The following is a 20,433-nucleotide window of genomic DNA, read 5'->3' on the forward strand; positions in this document are numbered from 1 at the left end:
GGTAACCACCACTCTATTCTCTGTTTTTATGAGCTTGTTTTTTTTTAGATTCCACATGTAAGTGAAATCATACTGTATTTGTCTTTTTCTGTCGGACTTATTTCACTTAGCATAATACTCTCAAGGTTCATTCTTGTTGTCACAAACGGCAGGATTTCCTTCTGTCTCATGGCTGAATAATATCCCATTGCATATATATACCACATCTGCTTTATCCATTCATCCACTTATGGATATTTAGGTTGTTTCCATACCTTGGTTATTGTGAGTAATGCTGCAGTGAACATGAGGGTGCAGATATCTCTTTGAGATCCTGCTTTCATTTCTTCTGGATATACACCCAGAACTGGGATTCCTGGATCATATGATAGTTCTATTTCCAATTTTTTTAGGCACCTCCAATACTGTTTTCCACAGTGGCTGTACCAACTTACATTCCTACCTACAGTTCACAACGGTTCCCTTCGTCAACACTTATCTCTTGTCTTTTTGATGATAGCCATTCTAACAGTGAGGTGATATTTTACTGTGGGTTTGATTTGCGTTTTCTTAATGATTAGTGATGTTGAGCACATTTTCATGTACCTGTTGGTCATTTGTATGTCTTTTTTGGAAAAATGTTTATTCACTTCCTCTGTCTTTTGTTGTTATTGGTATTGAATTCTATGAGTTCTTTATATATTTTGGATATCTGACCCTTATCAGATATATGATTTACAAATATTTTCTCTTTATGGTTTCAGGTCTTATGTTTAAATCTTTAATCCATATGAGTTAACTTTTTGTGAGTTGTATAAGATGGGGGTCCAATTTCATTCTTCTCTATGTGGTTATCCAGTTTTCCCAGCACCTTTGCCTGTTGAGTATTATTGGCTCCTTTGTCAAATTAGTTCACTGTAGGGACTTTCCTGGTGGTCTAGTGGCTAAGACTCTGTGCTCTCCATGCAGGGGACCTGGGTTCGATCCCTGGTCAGGGAACTAGATCCCACACGCTGCAACTAAGAAGTTCGCATGCCTCCCGCATGCCGCAATGAAGATCCCGTGTGCCGGCACAGCCAAATGAAAGAAAAAAACATTAGTTCACTGTATATGTGAGGGTTTATTTCTGGGCTCTCTATTTTTATGCTAGTACCATATTGTTTTGACTACTATAACTTCGTAGTATAGTTTGCAATCAGGAAGTGTGATGCCTCCAGGCTTTGTTCTTCTTTCTCATGATTGCTTTGGCTATTTGGGGTGTTTTGTGAGTTCACACAAATTTTAGGATTGTTTTTCAATTTCTGTGAAAAATGCCATTGAGATTTTGATAGGGATTATCCATAGATGGCTTTGGGTAGTATGGATATGTTAACAATATTAATTCTTCTGATCTATAAACATGGAAAGATATCCTATGTTCATGGCCAAGAAGACTTAACGTTGTTAAGATGTCATTACTACCCAAAATGATCTACAGATTCAACACAATCCCTATCAAAATACCAATAGCCTTTTTCACAGAAATGGAAAAGTTGATCCTCAAGTTCATATGGAATTGCAAAGGGCCTGAATAGCCAAAACAATCTTGAACAAGAAGAATAAAGTTAGAGAACTCACACTTCCCAATGAAATACTACAAATCTATAATAATGAAAACTGGACAATATAGATCAGTGCAGTAGAATAGAAAGCCTGGAAATAAACCCTCACATATGTGATCAATTGAGTTTCAACAAGTGTACCACGATCATTCAATGGGGAAAGGACAGTCTTTTAAATAATTGGTGCTGGGAAAACTGGATATCCACATGCAAAAGAGTGAAATTGGACGCTTACCTTATACTATATACAAACATTAATTCAAAGTGGATCAAAGACCCAAACTTAAGAGCTAAAACTATAAAACTCTTAGAAGAAAACATTGGGGAAAATCTTCATGACTTTGTCATAGATATGACAACAAAAGCACAGGCAACAACAACAACAGCAAGAAAAATTGGGCTTCATCAAAATTAAGAACTTTTGCACATCAAACGATACTACCAAGAAAATGAAAAGACAACCTACTGAATGGGAGAAAATATTTGCAAATCAATTATCTTATAAGGAGGTAATAATAAAATACATAAAGAACTCCTAAAACTCAACAACAAAAAACCAAACAACCTGATTCAAAAGTGGGCAAAGGACTTAAATAGATATTTCTTCAAAGAAGATATACAAGTAGCCAATAAGCACATGGAAATATGCTCAATATCATTAGTCCTTAGGGAAATGCAAATCAAAACCACAGTGAGATACCACTTCACACCTACTAGGAGGGCTATAATAAAAAAAAAAAAGGAAAGTAACAAGTGTTGACAAGGATATGGAGAAACTGGAACACTTGTACATTGCTGATGGGAACGTAAAATGGTATAACTGCTGTGGAAAACAGTTTGGCAGTTTCTCAAAAGGTTAAACATAGAGCTACTGTATGACCCAGCGATTCCACTTTTGGGTACATACCCAAAATAATTGAAAGCAGGAACTCTAGGAGATGCTTGTGCACTCATGTTCATGGCAGCATTATTTACAATAAGGTGGGACTAAAAGGTGGGAGTAATCCAAGTGTCTGCTGACAGATGAATGGATAAACAAAATGTGGTATATCCATACAATGGAATATTATCCGACCATAAAAAGGGAGGACTTTCTGACACATGCTACAACATGGTTGAACCTTGAGGAAATTATGCTGAGTGAAATAAGCTAGTCACAAAAGGACAAGTACTGTGTGATTCAACTTATATGAGGTACCTAGAGTAGTCAAATTCATAGAGACCGAAAGTGCAATGGTGGTTACCAAGAGCTGGGAGAAGGGGAGATGGGGAGTTATTGTTTAAAGGGTATGTAGTTTTTTGGGGGGAATGATAAAAAGTTTCAGTTATAGATAATGGTGATGATGACACAACATTGTGAGTGTATTTAATGTCATTGAATTATACTTACAAATGGTTAAAATGATAAATATTGTTAAGTATATTTTACCACATTAAAAAATCCAATAACGACATGTTTCTTTCTGTCCCATAATACAGTAGGATATTTTTACTTTTATGTTTCCCAATAATATTTCTCTGAACTACCTTCAGCCTTTAGGACATCCTTCTTTTCTTTTATGTAGTAGTAAGACTAAATGCTGTCAAATGTAAAATTCACGATGACTTGCAGCTCTGCTCTTAGCAGCTCACATTTCATTGATTCCTGGTGTCAGCCCGATGTTATGACATCAAAGTAAATACCCTCTCAACAAAAGCTGTTGAGCATGGAATACTTAGGATTTTACTTATAGCAGCAACAAACTTTTAGATTTGTAGGAATTATTTTCCAGCTCTCCAAAAATATCCAAATATACGAAGTCTAAAAGCTTGTTTTAGTAGAACAGGTATTTGTCAATCAGGTTCTCTGCCATGATAAATTAATCATATAGGCTCTCCATTGTCTAAAATGTCCATTATTTTAAACACTCTGAAGTATTACATTTGCTGTCATCGTAAGTCAAATCTCTCTTTCTCAGGGAAATGGTTTTAAAGCACAGAGGTAATTTGAATTTCTGATAATGAAGTTGGATTTCAAATTAGTTACAGTTTTAGTTAAGAAGTTGAGAATGTCCTGTTTAACTTGGCTGTCCTTCTCTGGTAATTTTTTAAAAAGTACTGTCTTATTTCCAAAAAATGAATCTTTTTTTTTTTTTTTCTTTTTTTGGTTATGCTGCGCAGCTTGCGGGATCTTAGTTCCCCGACCAGGGATTGAACCCAAGCCATGGCAGTGAAAGCACCGAGTCCTAACCACTGGACTGCCAGGGAACTCCCAAATCATTTTTTCACTGTATGAGTTTTTGTAACAACCTACAATTCACGTGAGGTCACTTCATCCTTTTTTTATGCTTGTTGTGGCCTCTTTAAAGATTATCAGACAGTTTTGGGAAACAGTATATAACTGTCAGTGTTATTGTAATCCCTTTCTCCATTCTCATTTTTAATGTATTTCAAAATTACAGGACATTCTTCTTGTCCCACATTTAAAAAATATAATTTTATGGCAGGCCAAGATTTTAACATCTTCTCTAAGGCCAGCAATGATAATAGCCATCTTGTAGACATATATTTAGGGAAGATATCTTCTTCCATTTCTATAAAGTCATCATTTTTATTAAGTGCTTCTGCACATTTTGAGAAAGGTGAAAACTGACTAAAAACGTTTATTAGGAAAGACCCAACACCACAGGTAAGCAAATCACACTCCTTTTTAGGATGTGCAGGCCATTTAGCAGGTAAGATATTTTCATTTACTTTGGTAAGAAGTTAATGGACTGAATGGAATTTGCCAAAATTCACATTTGCACTGTCTGCTGAATATGTAGATAGATGAGCAGCGTCTAGTCTGTATTTGCATAAGACGTCAACATGCTTTTGTTTTATGTTGTCTGCAGTTTCATTAAAAACTTCACAGAAATCAAGAAGATGATTTGAAACTCCACCTTTTGGATCAAAGTATCTAAGAGCTAGGGGGAACTTTGTTGTTGTTGTTGTCTATCATGATTGGACAACTCACTTGATATACTGTAGAAAGTATGATTGTTGATAAAATCTGACAGCTCTATACTGTAAGGGCCAACATATATGTCACCAGACTTTCTCCTTTTGTTCTTCCACAGGATGTTTAGTTGCAACTGCCAAATCAGGAAATGTAACATTACTTACTGTGTTCGTTTTTTAATATTATTATTACTGCTATAGTAAATCACCAGAGACTTCACTGCTTAACATATATTTAACATCTTACAGTTCTGTAGGATAGAAGTATCCCAATTTCTCATTGGGATAAAGTCAATGTGTCCATAGGACTTCCCTTCTGGAGGCTCTAGGGAATAATCCACTTCCTTGCCTTTCCAGCTTCTAGAAGCCACCCATATTCCCTGGCTTGTGGTCCCTTCTTCCATCTTCAGAGCCAGCAACATTGTATCTCTCTCTGCCTTTCTTCCATTGTTACTTATTCCTCTGACTAAAACTTCCACTTTTAAGGACCTTTGTGGTTATGGATAATACAGAATAATCTCCCTATTTTAAGATCTGATTAGCACCCTTAATTCCATCTACAACCTTAATTCCCCATTGTCATATAATCTAACGTATTCCCAGGTTCTGGGGATTAGGATGTAGACTTCTTTGTGGGGGGGTTGGGGGGGGAGAACATTATTCTGCTGACCACATTCAGTTTCATAAGACTAATCAAAGGAATGCTGAGATAATGGATTTGAGTGGTATTCCCAAATTAATTCAGTGACCACTGTTTTCTAAGGAGCATAGATGTCTTTTTTAAAAATGGATTTTATTTTTTTAGAGCAGTTTTAGGTTTACGTAAAAATTGAGCAGATCATACAGAGGGTTATATATAACCTCACCCTCCAGTTGCCACTTGCATTAAGTGTGGTATATTTATCACAATTGATGAACTAATATTGATATATAATTATTAATTAAAGTCCATGGTTTAAGTTTCACTCTTTATGTTGTGTGGGTTTTGCCAAATGCATGTCATGTATCCACCATCACAGTATCATACAGAACAATTTCACTGTCCTAAAAACTCCTTGTGCTGCACTTGTGCTGCATCCCTCCCCTTCTTCCCCAGAACCCCTGGCAACCACTGACCTTTTTACTGTCTCCATATTTTTGCCTTTCCCATAACGTTATATAGTTGGAATCATACAGTATGTAGCCTTTTCAGACTGGCTTCTTTCACTTAGAAATATGTATTTAAGGCTCCTCAATGTCCTTTTAGTGGCTTAACAGCTCATTTCTTTTTTTTTTAATCACTGAATAATATTCTATCACATTAATGTACCACAGTTTGTTTATTCTCTTATTCAGGGACATCTTGGTTGCTTCCAGTTTGGGGGACGTGGGACTTCCAGTGCTAAGGCTGGGATGGTGCTAGAGAAACTGGGACAGTTGGTCACCCTAACTGTCCCTCTGCGGGTCGAAGTTGTCCGCATGTAACCTGGATGCCATGCCCCTCCCTGGGTCATCCAAGCCTAATGATCCCATTTTGTGACTGCTGGTTTGCTGTTTAACTTGTTTTAGGATAAGACCATGAGACTATGGAATATTGAAGAAATTGACCAAATTCCTTTGGTAATCGAGTACAAAAAGGCCCGGGGCTTAAAGCTGAAACAGGTTGGTATAGGGTAAAATGAAGCCAAACGAAGGCTTTCATTAGTTCTCTCTACAAATTTATTCTTTGAACCAACTGGGCAACTGGGGATAAAACTATGAACAAACAGATGGACATTTCTGCCCTGAGGAAACTTACATTTCTAAAAGGGGAGACAAACAATGAATAAAGAAATTAGAAAAATCTGTAGTAAGTCACATGATGATAAGTAATTTGGAGGAAAATAACATAGGAAAGGGAAACGGGAGTGCTGGCAGTTGCAGCATTCTAAAGGGTGCTCAGGATAGGTCTCATTGAGAAGATGACATTTGTTCAAAGACTTGAAGGTAGTGAGGGAGTGAGCTGTGCAACTCTTTTAGGGAAAGAACTTCCCAGCAAAGGGAACAGCCCATGTGGAGACCCTGAGGCAGGAGTGAGCAGGGTGGGTGGGAGGAGATGAGGCTGGAGAGAGTCCTGGACGGAGGCTGGCACACAGCTGGACCCCGTGTGGGCCTCCTACGCTCCTGCTGCAGAACCCTGGCCAGGTCCCCAGTGCCCCGTTTCCCATGGACGGGGCTCGGGTCCCAATTCTCTAGTGGATGATCATGGTGGGTGCATCTTCTGCTTCACCAGGTATAGCCAGGGCTGGCCCTGGGCAGTGGAGGCCAGTCCCTGCTGGGGCCTCGCAGTGCAGGCACCTGGCTGCCACCTCGAGAGGCTGAGGAGTCCCTGCTGGGCCCTTGTGAATCCTGGAGCTCCCCAGGCCTGTCTCCACTCAGAAGGCCTGGCTGGGAGCCACTGCTTCTGGGGATGGCTAATTGGAGACTGGCACCGGGGGGCAGGGAGGTGAGGGGTGGGACCCAGGTGGAAGCCCGTCTTTGTGGCCAGCTGGTCCTCATGGCCTTTGTGGCCATGTCGGCCCTTAGGCGCTGGAAGCTGACGGTACAGAGCAGTGCTTGTGTCCTCCACCTGGCGCGGGACCCAGGAGCTGCTTCCTCTGAGCCCTGCTGTTCTGGGCTTGGGTCGTGGGAAATGATGCTGTAGAATAGGGCAGGTAAAGGATTGAATTTCTTTCTTACAAAAGAAAGAAAAGAAAGAAACCTACCTGAAGCTGTAGCAAAGATGAGCTCGTGGCATTTGACTTGCTCTGATTCAATACGAGAAACTTCAGAGGCCAGATTTCCCAGAAGACCTGCCCTGGGCGGGGTTGGCCCCGTCTCTCCTGCAGGCTTTGGTGCCCTGGAGCGGGCAAGAGTGGCAAAGCACAGGGGCTTGGAGAGCCAGGGCAGGGGCTTGCCACCTGCCGGCTTGTCTCAGGGGGACTGCGCTTTGGTGGGAGCCCTGAGAGACCTCTGCCCATGGCCTGAGAGCCCACCCCCGGTGTTGCTCACTTGTTGGTCGGAAGATGTTGCAAGTGAGCTGTGCCGCTGTATCCACTGTCCTCTGGGTGCTTCAGCTCAAAGACAGAGAAGGATGCTCAGCACCTTCATCATCTAGAAAAAAACTGCTTCGTTCAGAAGTCTTGCCTACTTGATTCTCAAAAGTTAGGTGTCCCCAGGATGTCAGGGAGTTAGGATAGCCCCTCGGCCCTATACTTTTGCTCTGCACAGAACAGAGGGTGAGGTTAGACACCCACCCCAAGTCCTCAGCACTGTCAAGTGGCTCTCCACTCCTCCCCGCCACCCTGGGACCCCACAGCAGGGGACATGAGCTGGAAGGACCTGCATAGCTTTTGAGAGGGAAGAGAGCGGGAAGCCTGTGCTTATCCCCTCTCAGTGGCCTGCAGTTTCTACCCTTGTGCGCTTAGAGCCCCAGAGAGGGGAGGCAGCTCTTGCCTTGGCCCGGCCCAAGGCAGTTGGATCAGGCGGGAGAATTCTAACTGCATGCCTTGATCTCCTCTGATCAGCACCTCCCTTCTACTCTTTTAAAATATTTCATGTCAGTGTGAAGAATGTGACAGGCCTTTCTCCATCTACGAAAGTGACATCTTTTCTGAAACAGTCACCAAATGTGTGTTCTGCCGGATCGAAGCAAAAAACTTGTCAATAGAGGCCTCACCATCATCAGAAGGGGAGGTCTCACTGTCAAGGGAGTACAGCCGGGGTGAGGATGGCTGATGGCCACTGGAGCCTTTGGGTGGCTTGAGCACAGGCCACCTGTCATATAGGTTTCGGGGCTCTGCACAGGCCTTTCTCTGGGGCCCCTCCCCAGCAGGTGGGCCTGTCAGACTGGGGCAGGGGCCACGCTCTGGCTGGGCTCCCACCACTGTGCTGCCTCCTCAGCTCCACAGCCCCTTGGGGATCCCTCTGTCTTTAGTTTACATGCAGAATAAATAGAGATTCTTTTGGAAAACAAGTGTGCATGTGAATTCTAGAAACATTTTTGCTCTTTCTAAATTCTCTGTCCTGGTGTCCATCCTGTCTCATTTTCGGAACACATTCTGGGGTCTGGATTTGCCGTGTAAAGCAGCCGCAGCCTCTGAGGAAGGGTTTGTTGAATGAAGAGGAAGCTGTGTAGCTCCATCTGTGGAGGGGACTGTACCATGGCACTGTGGGTGCCTCCCTGGCTAATGCCCCCAGATGGCCACCGCTCAGAGCAGAGGAAGGTCTGGTTAGGCAAGTGGGTGGTGGGCATTTCCATCACAGAATGCTTCTTGCTCTCCACCCCAGTTTCTTTACTTTCCAGAATGCCCATGCATGTGTACAGCCTCCTTCCTGCTTCCACGCGTACAATGTAATCAATTACTTCACAAAGAGCAAGGTATCAGTTAAACGTGAAGGGCTCCCTTTTCCATTTGGTATGGCTTACAGGATCTCCATCAGATATCATTAGTATGCCCCTTGGTCCTCTTTAAAAAACTTAGTTGCAGGACTGATTTATTTAATGTTAATTGATTGGCATCCTATAATCCTGCCCATGAGCACCATAACCTGGTAGTCATTGCTTGGGCGGGTCCTGTGCTTGGTGCTACCCTCCTTAGTCACAACCAGGATGACTGCCCACCTTCAGCAGGCTGTTCAGTATTTATCCATTAATTTACATGAATGATGCATGAACATGGCAAAACTCCACTGCATCAGCCTCCCAGCAATTGGGCTCGTTTTGGAAGAGAAGTCTTATCCCTTCTCTGGCACATGAAGACATACATACATGTATTCTTCCTCACTGCTGTGGAGGATGTCAGGCCTGCATCCACTGTCCCCAGGGACGGGCAATTGGGTTGCTTCTCGTTTTTTGCTATTACAAACAATACTGGAGTGAACCTTCTTGTGTACATACTTTTGCAGAGACTTACATTTCTGTGGATGAGGCTCTCCCACTGGAGAAATCGCTGGGCCAATGGATTAAAAGGTTTTGGTTTTGTTGCTGCTCAAAGGCACTCTAAAAAGTGTTGTGACGAAGTGGCTGATGTGTCTGAGTGAGGAGCCCCAGAGGGGCAAGTGAGACGCCTGAGTGGGGAGGGCTTTGCCTTTCTCTGGCAGCGGAAACCTCCCACGTATGGCGTTGATGCTCTAAGGCCAGCGGCCTGGGCCCCTTTAAGCTCTTGATCGTTCAGTGCCTGCTCAGGGTCTCCTCAGTGCCCCCGGACTCTCCCCGTGCTCAGGGTCCGCGGAAGAGGCCCCACTGAAGCTATGGGTCTGGTTTCCACCGGCGGACGGATGAGCCCCCAGAGCTGACGGCGCCGGAGACCCCGGTGGTCAGCGTGCGGCCGAGGAGGGCAACCGGCCTCCCAGGCTGAGGGCGCCAGTGTGATGGGTCCGACGCGTGGTCACTGCGGGACCACGGCCGGGTTGAGCCCTGATTCGACGCTGGGGAGCCGGCAGCCCGGCCGCGCTAGCGGGCCCTGGATCTCCGGACTGGGCCGGGGCTCGGCCTCGCCGGACAGCTTGCGTCAGTTCTGGAAGGCCGAAGACCGGGTCTTGCGCGAGCATTCCCCAAAGATGGGCCACCCTGGCTCCACGCCGGGGGCGGACACTACAACACTGGGAAGACTAGCTCGCCCGAGCCCGCCCACTGCTCACTGCCCGAGCTTCCAGCTTCCGAGTACAACTCTTCGGTCTAAGCCGCCTGTGACGAGGACCTTACACAGCGCATGCGTTAGCCGCCGACAAACCTTGTGCGCGTGCACGCAGCCTATACAGTAAATGGTGATGGGGAACAGACTCTCACGCTATTCGTGCGGGCGGCGCCGTGGCTTAGTTGGTTAAAGCGCCTGTCTAGTAAACAGGAGATCCTGGGTTCGAATCCCAGCGGTGCCTCAACCGAGCGTCTCGGCTCTCTTTTTACCCACGCCCTCTTTTGCTCTGCGCCCCTACCCAGTTCCTCCTCGCTTTGAGGGTGTGAGGGGGAGCTTAAGAAGCCAATTTAATGCCCCCCTGCCCGCGGCGGTGTGGGGCGCTGGCCCTCCTCGGAGTCAGCCCCTAGGGTTTCTTTGAGCTGCGGGGCAACCTTGACTCGGCCTCCGGAGCAGAGGGGACGTCCCCTGGAGGCGGCGCGGGACTCCCCGGGTGCCGTGGGAACACTCCTGGGGTTAGAGATGCCCCGCAGGGCGAGCAACCTGCCCAGGTTCCGCCGCCGCTGCGTTTGGAGGCCGAGCCCGGGCACTCCTCCGTCGATTTCTTCTGGAAGCGGCCGACTGGACCTGACACCTCTCACATAGGCCTTTTGACTTACTCCCCTCTCTCCAGCCACGCGATCCGGATCATCATTCCCCAGATTGAAGACTGGGGCTTGCAGAGGTCAAGTGAGGCCCAAAGTCACGGGCGCCTGGGAGAGCGGAGGATTGAACCCGGCCAGCGTGACCCTCAGGCTGATGAAAGAATGAAATTTCCAGGGAGGGAAGCTGGAAATTTGGGACTCCCTGTGCCAAATTTACAGCCGGCTTCTGGCTGAACTCTAAGGCCCGGGGCTGCATAAGTAGACGGTTGTGTGTCCTGACCCAGAGAAATTGCATCGGAGTCTCTGGGGGTGCAGTGAGGCATTGGAATTAAAAGTTACCCAGGAATTCTCATGTCAAACGAAACAAAATTCAAGTCAGATGCAACAGGACAGTCCCAAACGAGCTGCAGAAATTGCAGTTACGGTATCAGCCTGTGTTCCCAACAGTCAGATCACCTGTTCCAGAAGCAGTTCCTTTCTCTCCGTCTCCCAGGGGTCTGAGTTTATTGTGTGTGTGTGTGTGTGTGTGTGTGTGTGTGTGTGTGTGTGTGTGTGTCTTCCCTCTTCTTTGGGGGTCAGTTCTTGCCCTTTGCAGCTTGGTTGGTTTTGATTGGCGTTGCACAGGAAAACCTGTAGGGATACTTTGAAGCTTTGCATTTCTGTTGGGAGCATCCTCCTAATCCAACTGGAGATGAGTTTATTGGTAATAAGGCTTGAATCATTGTGGCGCTGGGTTATTTTGTTTTTTTTTTTCTGGCTCATCTTTACTGCTAGCCTGAGGTATTCCAGGTCAGTTTTGAGCATTTACCTATTAGGTGGCTAAGGGGAGATGTTGGTTGTGGGTGTGAGTCTGGGTCTTAGGGAGGGTCAGCTGGAGAAAAGCATTTGCGGGTCACCAGTCTTGCGTGCAGCAGTTAACTTTGAAGGTGTTGCAAGGGTGAGCACTCCTGGGCAGTGAGCAAAGGCAGAAAAGACAAAGAGGCCCAGGGTTGAGTCCACCCCTCCTTCTTTTCTTTAAAAATGCCATGCTATTCCTGCTTAGGGCCTTTCTGCTTGCTGTGCCCTGTGCTTGGAATGCTGTTTCCTGCGCCTTTTAAAGAAATGGACTTCAGCAAGTGTATCACCTCTTTGGCAGGCCTCCCCTCACCATGCTCTGTCCAGGAGTCTCTGCCACCCCCCCAGGCCAGCGTCCAATACCTCATCCTGCTTATTTCCTTTACAGCCTTTTCACGGTTGAAATCATCTTGTCTATTGTCCATTTTCTCAAAGAGAATTAAGCCCCGAGAGGTGGGGAGACACATATGTCTATTTACCTAATGGTTCTTGGAATATAATAGGCATTTGTGGACACACGACTTTTAAAAAATTGGTCACATTCTCTTGATTGGATTATGCATTTTGAGGGTTTTTTTGGACAGCTAGCCTGTCTTTTCAAATGCTGGGTTGTGCAAATAGGGATATTGAATGATAAATTTAATTTTAAGGGGAAAAGAAAGATAACTTACAAACCAAAAAGAGATATCTGTAATACATATGAGTAACAGAATAATTTTTGGCAGAGGAAGGGCCCAGTGGGGTTAGCAGAACAGTAGAAATTATGTCATCTTATCAGAATTAGAAAAGTCAGGTTATCAACAATCCAAGTATTTATCCAAGAAAAATTAGTATTTAGCAAGAGACATTAAAACAATATCCACAAGAAGACTTGCACACAAATGTTCACAGATGCTCTAAGTACAATAGCAAAAACTGGGACCAGCCCAGGTGTCTGTCACAGGAGATAAACTGCGGCATATCCAGGCCATGGACTTCTACAGAGTAACCAAAAGGAATGGACTTCTGATACTTACATCCATGTGTATGAAATCTCACATTGGGCAGAGTAAAACAGTACAGAGTTTATGATTCCATTTACATAAAACTTGAGAAAGTACCAATTAATCATAGGGACAGTAGATTAATGGTTGCCTATATGGTGGAGGGAGTGACTGAGACGGGGCACCAAAAATAACTTTTTGGGGTGATGGCAGTGCTCTTTATCTTGGTAGGGGTATGTATTTATCAAAACATTTATTTATTTATTTATTGTGGCAATCTTTGAAAAAATTTTATTGAAGTATAGTTGATTCACAATGTTGTGTTTAATTTCTGTTATACAGCAAAGTGACTCAGTTATACATATATATATTCTTTTTCATTATGGTTTATCACAGGATATTGAATAGTTCCCTGTGCTATACAGTAGGACCTTGTTGTTTATCCATCCTATATATAATAGTTTGCATCTGCTAATCCCAAACTCCCAATCCTTCCCTCCCCCAGGCAACCGCAAGTCTGTTCTCTATGTCTGAGAGTCTGTTTTGTTTCACAGATATGTTCATTTGTGTTGTATTTTAGATTCCACATATAAGTGATATCATATGGTATTTGTCTTTTCTTTCTGACTTACTTTGCTTAGTACCTCTAGGTCCATCCATGTTGCTGCAAATGGCATTATTTCATTCTTTTTAATGGCTGAGTATATTCCATGGTATATATATATATACTACATCTTCTTTATCCATTCATCTGTCGATGGACATTTAGGTTGCTTCCATGTCTTGGCTAATGTAATTAGTGCTGCTATGAACACAGGAGTGCATGTATCTTTTTGAATTATAGTTTAGTCTGGGTATACACAGGAGTGGGATTGCTGGGTCCTATGGCAACCCGAGGGTTTGAGGAATTTCCATACTGTCCTCCATAGTGGCTGAACTAATTTACATTCCCACCAAGAGTGTAAGAGGGTTCCCTTTTCTGGGTGTGGCAAGTTTTGAGGGTTACCTCTAGGGAGTCAAGAAGTAAAGCCTGGTGCTTAGTAAGGCGGCCCCCAGTTAGCCAGTGGTGGCCTTTGATCTCTAGAATACCTTGGAACTTGATGGGGGGAGGGTGTCCGGACTTCCAGTGACTGTCCAAAGGTAAGCTTGTTAGGTTCTTCCACTAATAAAGTGGTGGCAGCTGCTGCCCAAAGGCAGCCAGGCCAACCTCGGGCCACAGAATCTAGTCGTTTGGAGAAATAGCGTAGCTGCTGTATTAGGACTCCCAGAGCTGTCCCCTGCTTTTCAGCCATGTACAAAATGAATGGCTCTTTAAAATCGGGGAGACCCAGAGCAGGAGCATTAACGAAGGCCTGTTTGATACTATTAAAGCCTTTTCCTGTTCCCCAGTCCAAAGTAATGGTTCTGTATCTGGGCTTTTAGTGGTTTCATATAGGGGCTTAGCCATTAGCCCAAGTCCTGGGATCTAGATTCTGCAAAACCCTGCCATGTCTAAAAAGGTACGGAGATGTTTCTTTGTCTTTGGGGCACTGAGACCTAATATAGTTTGTTTTCTATCTTGAGACAGCTGTCTTCTTCCAGAGTTTATAATGTAACCCAGGTATTTAACTTGTTGCTTTGAGATTTGTGCCTTTTTCTGGGAGACCCTGTAACCCTGGGTCCCAAGGAAATTAAGAACTTCAATGATGTTCTCATCTGAGGCTTCCATGGTAGGGCTACATATTAATATATCATCCACATACTGTAGAATAGCCCTTTCTTTTAGGCATATTTCCCTTTGTTCCTTTCCTAGGGCCTGGTTGAACAAATGTGGGTTGTCCCAAAACCCCTGTGGTAATATTGTCCAGATGTATTCTTTCATCTGGCCCGAGTGGGAATTAGTCCACTTGAAGGCAAACAGATATTGTGAGGGGGGATGAACTGGGATGTAAAAGAAGGTATCCTTGAGGTCGAGCACAGCAAACCATTTAGCATTTTCAGGGACTTGGGCTAGTACGTTATAAGGATTGGCCACAAGGGGGTGAATAGGGACCATGACATCTTTTACTGCTGAGGTCTTGCACCATCCTGTATCACACATTTGGCTTAACTGGCAGAATAGGGGTATTGCATTGAGACTGACAGGGCACCAAGAGGCCATGTCTTAACTATTTATGAGGGGTTGTAACCCCTTTTTTCCTCTAACCTAATGGGGTATTGTCTCTTGTTAGGGTAAGTGGCTTCTGGCTTAAAGCTAATTTCCGCAGGTTGGGCATTTATGGCCCTCCCAGGGACTCCTTTGTCCCAAACTGTAGTTATTCTACTGCTTGTAGAATATGGCTGGGAATAGGCCCTTCCTCTTCTTGTTGATCTGCCTTAGCCGGCGTCAAGACAAGGGGCTGCTTGGGGCTTCCTAACCATAATATGGCCTTGAGGGAGCCCAGAAGATCTCCCCCCAGTAGTGGGGTAGGACACTCAGGCCCAACTAAAAAGTCATGTGATATCAAATGCTGCTCAAATTGGCAAGTGAGAGGCCCAGTAAAGTACCGGGTGCGAGGCTTTCCATCGACACCCGTCACTGTACAGCTCTTAGAGGAAAGAGGCCCAGCATGAGAAATCAGGACAGAGTAAATGGCTCCTGTATCAATTTAAAAAATTGATCTTCCTACCTGCTACATCAAGGACCACTGGGGCTCCTCGATGGAGATAGACATCTTATGGGAGGAGCTACCAGAATCCCTGGGCTGCCTCAGTCTTCCAGCATGGCCATCTCAGGAGCAGGAGCCCCCCTTCCCCTTGGGGACTGAGGGCATTCCCATTTCCAATGACCGGTCTGTTTGCAGACTGTGCTTGGCCCAGGGGGCTCCTTCTGGGACTCATGGGCCCAGTGGCCAGTTGACTTGCATTTGAAGCATTCCCCCTTGTTGGTCTCATTTCCGGACTGATGGTTGAACCTTCTTGCACCCTTTGGGTTGCTCTGAGGTTGCAGGGCATGGCTGACAGCAATGGCTATCAGTTTAGCTTGAACCTTGGCCTGCCTTTTTTCATGTTGAGTTCTTTCCTCCTCCTCAGTTTATTGTGATTATTAGATATCCCAAAGGCTACCGCTAGGAGTTGTGACATAAGGGTTTGTGGGCCTAATTGTAACTTTTGGAGTTTTTGCCTAATATCAGGGGCAGACTGGCTGGTAAAGTGTTGTCCCAGTAGGGATTGACCCTTGGGAGTGGAGAGGTCTCTGTTAGTAGATTTTCTAACAACCTTCCACAAGCTGTTCCTGAAAGAGAATGGGTTTTTTCTTCCTCATGGGTAACTTCTTTGACCTTTTCATAGTTGACTGGCTTCCAAATGCACTTTCTCATTCCTTCTAATAGGCACTGGACCTTGTGATTCCTGACCCTTTTCCCCCCAGGGGATTATAATCCCAAGTGGGCTCCTGATTTGGGACTGTGTCCCCACCCATATCATAAATGTTGGATTGGTCCCTGGTGAACTGGTCAGCGTGTCCCCGCCAGAATTCCTGGGCTGCCTCAGAAAAAGAGAATCTTTTGCTTCTCTTCATGGGTACAGCAGGTAGAAAAGACAATTTGGACGTCCTTCCAAGTTAAATCAAGGGCCAGGGTTAGAGCTTGAAATCCTCCGTGAATGTAATCCCAGAGGTGTTTCTTCTGACTTAGAAGGGGACGCTCCCGTGTTAAGCAATCTTGAGTCCAGGGATCTGAGTCAGGGCACCAAGCGCCCTAGACTGATGCTGATTTATGTTAAGGTCTCCAGCCAGGTCACTGCCAGTCTTGTAGGGAGAAGTAGATCTAGACTTCCCAACGGAACTGGGAGGGAGGGGGAGGCAGAAACGTGTAGAATGCTGAGGACCCAGGTGGGGCTCAGGTGGAGTCTGGACCCGGGGGCTAGGTTGGCTGGTGGGTTCGGGCCACCTCCCAAGCCCCCTCTGGGCCCAATTCCTCCTTCGACTGTGGCGCACGGAACCACCAAGAATGAACTCTCCCACCTCATACTTGATCCCGAAAGACTCAAAACTCATTTAAGTGTACACTTAAGATGTAAGTATTTTACTGCATGAGAGTTAATCTCAATTAAAATATTAAAATAATCAAAGTCGTGTTAGCAGCAATCTGGATCTTTACCCCAGTCTGCCCCAGCAGCTCCATGCAGATTTCACTCTTCTTGCCTATTGCCTGTGTCCTCATGGCAGGGCCAGGCCTCCACTTGGGGGCTGTGTTATCACCCCCTATTTCTACCTCCTGTGTAATTCCAGCTTAAGGGGCTCCAGATAGGGGTTCATCTGGGCCAGGAGGACAGAAATGTACACACCCCATTAGCTGCTTCCTGGGAAGGGTTTCACATTTAATGATCATCTGGAGGCCTCAGCCTTGGGGATGAACCTGCTGACAGCCTCTGGGGAAGAAGCCTGACTGTCAGGGAAGGGCCCAGAGCTAGGTCTCCACTGTGCTGGGTTCTCAGCTGGGGGAGACAAAATCAGTCATGAATTTCTCTTACCCCAGCTCTGCTCAATCATGTGGTTATTTTTATCAATCAAACTGTACTGTTGAATGTATTTGTACAAATTGTAAGATTTTATTATTTAACTTAATAGGTAACTAATATAGAAACAGAAGAAAACATTTCATACCACATTATATTTCTTATAATTAATTAGATTATATTTTAATACAAAAACTCATCAAAATTTCACTTAAACTCAGCAAACGTGAAGTATCTACTAGGCGTAGAATGATTTATTTACTCTGTGCTCTGGGAGCTGTAACATGAGGTTAGAAGGTCTGGGTGGGGGGCTAATTCAGGCTGGAGGGGCATTAAGATGGGGAGCAAAGGGCAGATGTAAGAATTAGTGTGGGCTGGTTTCCAGCCTTGATGTTTTTGTTCCTCACCAGTCTGTGCCCCTGAGATACTCCATCACTTCCCTCTGAACAGAGAGTGGCTTCTTAGAAGGCTGTTGCAATCAGTTATTTATTTTGTTTTATTTATTTTATTTTAGTTTTTAATTGAAGTATAGTTGATTTACAATGTTGTGTTAATTTCTGATGTATAGCAAAGTGATTCCATTATACATGTATATGCATTCTTGTTTTTATATGCTTTTCCATTATGGTTTATTACAGGACATTGAATATAGTTCCCTGTGCTGTACAGTAGGACCTTGTTGCTTGTATTTTAAACAGTAAAACGGTACCAAGTCAGCCACTGGCTGTGCTTGCTCTGCTATGTGCATCAGATTACCTTGCATAGCTGTGTGTACCTGGGACTGAGTTGCATCATGGAGCGTGGGAACCTTGCTTTAAGGAGGGTTCTGGAGGCCAGTTGATGCTCCAGGGAGCGACTCTGCTGATGAATTCCTCAGCAGAGCTTCCTCGGGTCAGCCCCAAGGGCACATAGCTAAGGGTGGCCTCAGAGGTGGAGGCCATCCTGAGATGGCTGCCAGGCCAGTGACTCAGTAAATCCATACCTATGAGAATCAAGACCTGGAGAAGGCCAGGCTGATCAGTTTCATGGTGGAGGTGCACCCCTGATTTCCCTCTTTCAGTGAGTCCCAAAGCTCTTTTTAATGCATGACAGTAAAGAATTTTGTTTGAATTACCATAACTTATAGAACAGAATATAATTATATAAACCTATTCATCAAGCAAGTATTTCTAAACCGCGTTTTCTAAGTTTGTAAAATATCATTATAGAGCTAAGAGTTTATTCTAGATCACAGCACTTCAAAATGAGATTGGAGGGCTTCCCTGGTGTCGCAGTGGTTGAGAATCTGCCTGCCAATGCAGGGGACATGGGTTCGAGCCCTGGTCTGGGAAGATCCCACATGCCGCGGGGCAACAGGGCCCGTGAGCCACAATTACTGAGCCTGCGCGTCTGGAGCCTGTGCTGGCAACAGGGCCCGTGAGCCACAATTACTGAGCCTGCGCGTCTGGAGCCTGTGCTGCGCAACAAGAGAGGCCGTGACAGTGAGAGGCCCGCGCACCGCGATGAAGAGTGGCCCCCGCTCTCAGCAACTAGAGAAAGCCCTCGCACAGAAACGAAGACCCAACACAGCCAAAAATAAATAAATAAAAATAAATAAATTTATAAAAAAAAAAACAATGAGATTGGAGGTAAACAAATGAAGAGATCTGTAATTATGAGGCCTGTATTATTTCTTTACATTCTAAAATGAACAAATTTGTAATTAGCGTGTAACAATTTATTATCTACATAAACATGTACAACTTCTCCCAGTAATTTTGAGAGAATGCTGGATTTTATATTAACAACCAACCACGTTTACTGTTGCATCTTATAGTCTATAATTTTGGTAACAATTTAAAAATAATAGTATAATTCTTTCAAACTACATCCACCACCCAAATGCTAAACAAGCAACATGATGGAACAGAACGTGCAAATGTAGGTAGAAGTCTTTGACAAAGGGACTAATGGATTCTGACAGATAAAGTGGGTGTGTAAACCAAGCATGTGCTGCTGGCTGGGTTTTGTTTCCTGGTATTTTCATCAGTGTCTTTTGGAGGTGGGTCCAGTCGAAGGAGCCGGTGTCAAGGCACATGGGATGGAGGGCATGAGGGCAGCCTGTGTGGCAGCTCAGAGGACCGAAGCCCTGGCGGGAAGGGAAGTGACCTCGCAGGTGGGAGCCCAGCACCTGGTCCCTGCGTGCTCCTTAGGACTCCTTCCACTGAAGAAAAAGAGAACTTGGCTGGGTCCTGACCCTGGGAAGTCCCTGGGTGGCGCTGGCTTCTGGTTGGGTGGCCTAGGCTCTCCAAAATGCTTCAGGACCTGCTCATTCTCCATCCCTTGGCTCTGCTTCCCTTGGGGTTGCCTCCATTCCAGATGGGAGGAGAGTTGGTTGCTAGCAGCTCCAGACGGACATCCTGCTGCCCCACCAGCTATGGGTAGAGTTTCCCCAGTTTTGAAATCTTGGGCTGAGCTTTGTGAGCCAGAGATGGGCCTCAGGGCTTTCCTGGGTGAGATGCTGTCACCCAGAGGAAAAGAGGGAGGGCTGGGTGGGCGAATCCCACAGTGTCCCCTTGGGGCCCTGGCGACACATCAGCATCATGTCCTGAATGACTCGAGAGACCTTCTGAAGGGACAAAACCAAATCAAACCAAACCAAACCAAACCAGAGGAAAGAAGATGCATGCAATGTGATAGTGTTTATTATGCTTAAAAAACAAACCCAAACTCAAGTGGTGTATTTTCTATGGTATGTACACATATAGGTATGTTAAAAAACTTTTTTTTTAAGGGTCAGAAGGGTAGATATGAAATTCATTTCAGTGTTTACCTCTGAAAAGGTGGGGAGGAGACTGGAATGAGGCATCAAGAGGGCTGTGACTTTATATATACTAGCCTAAACTAAACTTTAAAATTTAATTTAATAATAATTTGCATATAACTAAACAATCATTTACATATTTTTGGTGTATAGCGTTGAATTTTGACAAATGCATAAAGTCGTGTAACTACCTCCACAATCATGATGAAGAAGTTTCACCACCCCAAAAATATCCCCTGTAGTTAACCCCCTTACAGTAGTTAACCCCTCCACAAATCCCAGCGTCTGGAAACCACTGATCTACTCTCCACTCCTAGAATTTTGCCTGTTAGAGAGTCATATAAATGGAATCATACTGTATGTAGCCTTTTGAGTCTGGTTTCTTTGGTCCATGTTGCTGTATGTATCAGTAGTTTGTTCCTGGTTTTCTGCTGAGTGATATTCCACTGTCTGGATGTACCAGTTTGTTTACCTTGTTGAAGGAGATATGGGTTATTTCCA

The 20,433-nt window shown here is 44.8% G+C and overlaps 1 protein-coding gene and 1 non-coding gene across 2 annotated transcripts in view; both read left to right on the plus strand.

Annotated features, from left to right (window-relative positions):
• WDR88 (WD repeat domain 88) overlaps positions 1-8,294 on the plus strand; it is a 46,949-nt gene extending 38,655 nt beyond the window's left edge. The window contains exons 10-11 of the mRNA XM_007165221.2: positions 6,108-6,200; positions 8,121-8,294. Of these exons, the coding sequence (XP_007165283.1) occupies positions 6,108-6,200; positions 8,121-8,294 (267 nt within the window). The remainder of the gene's footprint in view (positions 1-6,107; positions 6,201-8,120) is intronic.
• A 2,068-nt stretch (positions 8,295-10,362) lies between these two features.
• TRNAT-AGU (transfer RNA threonine (anticodon AGU)) lies at positions 10,363-10,436 on the plus strand. The gene has a single exon. It is a non-coding gene; the product is annotated as a tRNA-Thr (tRNA).
• Positions 10,437-20,433: the final 9,997 nt, after the last annotated feature.

The sequence above is a fragment of the Balaenoptera acutorostrata genome, chromosome 19 (assembly GCF_949987535.1).
Source record: "Balaenoptera acutorostrata chromosome 19, mBalAcu1.1, whole genome shotgun sequence".
Taxonomy (NCBI): Eukaryota; Metazoa; Chordata; class Mammalia; order Artiodactyla; family Balaenopteridae; genus Balaenoptera; species Balaenoptera acutorostrata.